Source organism: Mandrillus leucophaeus, unplaced genomic scaffold (genome assembly GCF_000951045.1).
Source record: "Mandrillus leucophaeus isolate KB7577 unplaced genomic scaffold, Mleu.le_1.0 Scaffold365, whole genome shotgun sequence".
NCBI lineage: Eukaryota > Metazoa > Chordata > Mammalia > Primates > Cercopithecidae > Mandrillus > Mandrillus leucophaeus.
Window position 1 is genome coordinate 1220558 of NW_012103865.1, and position 2781 is coordinate 1223338.

Consider the following 2781-nt stretch of genomic DNA (forward strand, 5'->3'; position numbering starts at 1 on the left):
CTGTGTAAGGACACTAAATGCCAGGGCCTGATATATTATCCACTTTGATGTTGACATGGGCAGAGAATAGGCAGAAGAGCAGGCAAATTTTTGGGCAGGTATGGGGACTTTGAAAATTGAGCCTTCACAATATTTGCATCTACTCTGAGAAGAAAAAACATCTCCACCCTCCGCTGATAGCCTGTGTCCTCTACTCTGGCCTAGCCTCTGCACTCGGGGCAGGTGGAGGCCAACCATATCCTACAAGACCTTCCAGAGCAACCCAACAGAAATAGCCCTTGAAGCTTTGGGACCCATCTTGTCCACCGGAGAGATGAATGGAGATCACATGGTTCTAGGATCTTCGGTGACCGACCAGAAGGCCATCATCTTGGTTATCATTTTACTCCTTTTGTGCCTGGTAGCAATAGCAGGCAATGGCTTCATCACTGCTGCTCTGGGTGTGGAGTGGGTGCTACGGGGAACGTTGTTGCCTTGTGATAAGTTACTGGTTAGCCTAGAGGCCTCTCGCTTTTGTCTGCAGTGGGTGGTAATGGGTAAGACCATTTATGTTTTGCTGTATCCGACGGCCTTCCCATACAACCCTGTACTGCAGTTTCTAGCTTTCCAGTGGGACTTCCTGAATGCTGCCACCTTGTGGTTCTCTAGCTGGCTCAGTGTCTTCTATTGTGTGAAAATTGCCACCTTCACCCACCCTGTGTTCCTCTGGCTAAAGCACAAGTTGTCTGAGTGGGTACCATGGATGCTCTTCAGCTCTGTAGGGCTCTCCAGCTTCACCATCATTCTATTTTTCATAGGCAACCACAGAATATATCAGAATTATTTAAGGAACCATCTACAACCTTGGAATGTCACTGGCAATAGCATATGGAGCTACTGTGAGAAATTCTACCTTTTCCCTCTAAAAATGATTACTTGGACAATGCCCACTGCTGTCTTTTTCATTTGCATGATTTTGCTCATCACGTCTCTGGGAAGACACATGGAGAAGGCTCTCCTTACAACCTCAGGATTCCGAGAACCCAGTGTGCAGGCACACGTAAAGGCTCTGCTGGCTCTCCTCTCTTTTGCCATGCTCTTCATCTCGTATTTCCTGTCACTGGTGCTCAGTGCTGCAAGTATTTTTCCACCTCTGGACTTTAAATTCTGGGTGGGGGAGTCAGTGATTTATCTGTGTGCAGCAGTTCACCCCATCATTCTGCTCTTCAGCAACCGCAGGCTGAGAGCTGTGCTGGAGAGGTGCCGTTCCTCGAGGTGCGGGACACCTTGAGCCACAGCTGATGAAAAACTTCAAGGAGATTCCTGTGGAGAAGGCATGGACTCAAAGGGTCGTAGCTTCTCTCTTTGCCACATTGAATGTTTTCTCCCTGTTGCTACAGTTAACGATTAGAAAAATGACTTCAGTGAAATAGGATTCAAGGTGAGAGTCAAGGTCCTGAAATATGGGCTAGTGTCACGTTATGTACTCAGCAAGTGTGTAGTTCACGTGTCCATGGTTCCTGTGGGACTTGATGTGGTCAAAGAATCCAGAAGCCTTTATTTTTCCTGTGATCGATCTCTTGGTGTTTAAAATAATCGTTCTGGGAACTGGATACAAAGATCCTCAAACATCATGCAATATTTTATCTGTTCAATCGAACTGGGGCATAGTTTTGGAACTGCAGTTTTCTCAGGCTTTGTCCTGTGAACCATCTTTCCCTTCTCATCAATTCACAGTTTTCCGGCCATCTACTGTGGTGCCTCTCTCCTTCTTTCCATAGAAGACTTTCTGGTGTTTAAACTCTGTACACAGAGCATGGTGTAATTGGTGCATGTGTGCAGCCGTGTGTGTTGTCAGGGATGTGTGTATTCTCCGACGACCTTTGGAGATCCCTCTGAGTGCCAGGTGTCTATGATTTTTATGTGGTTCATGTTCTCTATAGTAGCCCAGCCTGTTAGTCTCCTCTGTATTTGTTAAGGTCTGTGGGTTCAGATGTAACTTCTTTTGGTTGATATTGGGGCCTGTTGTAATTCCCCTACTCACGTGAGGAAGTTTATCTATGTCTGTCTAAGACCTAAGATTTAAGAAGAAAAAGCCTTTGTGTTTGCTGAACAATGTGCAGACTGCCTTTCTGCTTTTCCCAGCTCCTCTCAAACGCTCCTTAAGTTCAGCTATCCCTTGAATCATTCATACGGGACAACCCTCAACTCTCCTCCATTCACTTTAAAATCTCTCGGCCTCCTTTCCTAGTTTTTACCTCACCACACTCCTCTACATTAGAGGACTGGTCTCTGTTTTTGGCTTTTCAAGGCTGACATCTGTGCTCCTAGCCCACCTGCTCCTGCCCATTTTCTCTCTGCTGCTAGGTCAAGAATTTCTACTTCTACACAAATCTTCCAACTTTCCCTCTTTATTGGCTTTCCCTTCTTCAACAAATGTGCCTCTAAACTTTTTCCCTGAAAACAATCCGCTTATCTGTCTCGCTCCTCCGTGACCCTGTGCCCCTGTGCCCCTGTGCCCCTGGGCCCCTGTGCCCCGTGCTCCTGTGCCCCTGTGCCCCTGTGCCCCTTTGCTCCTGTGCCCATGTGCCCTGTGCCCCTGTGCTCCTGTGCTGCTGTGCTCCTGTGCCCCTTTGCTCCTGTGCCCCTGTGGCCCTGTGTCCCTTTGCTCCTGTGCCCCTGTGCCCCTGTGTCCCTGTGTCCCTTTGCTCCTGTGACCCTGTGGCCCTGTGCCCTGTGCCCCTGTGCCCCTATGCCCTGTGCCTCTGTGCCCCTGTGCCCTTGTGCCCCATGCCCTATGCC

At 48.5% G+C, this 2781-nt stretch overlaps 1 protein-coding gene across 1 annotated transcript; it reads left to right on the top strand.

The window, feature by feature from the left end:
* Positions 1 to 313: 313 nt before the first annotated feature.
* On the top strand, positions 314 to 1270 carry LOC105546628 (taste receptor type 2 member 60). Its single transcript, XM_011989900.1, has one exon. It carries the CDS (start codon positions 314 to 316, stop codon positions 1268 to 1270), a length of 957 nt encoding a protein of 318 aa, XP_011845290.1.
* Positions 1271 to 2781: the final 1511 nt, after the last annotated feature.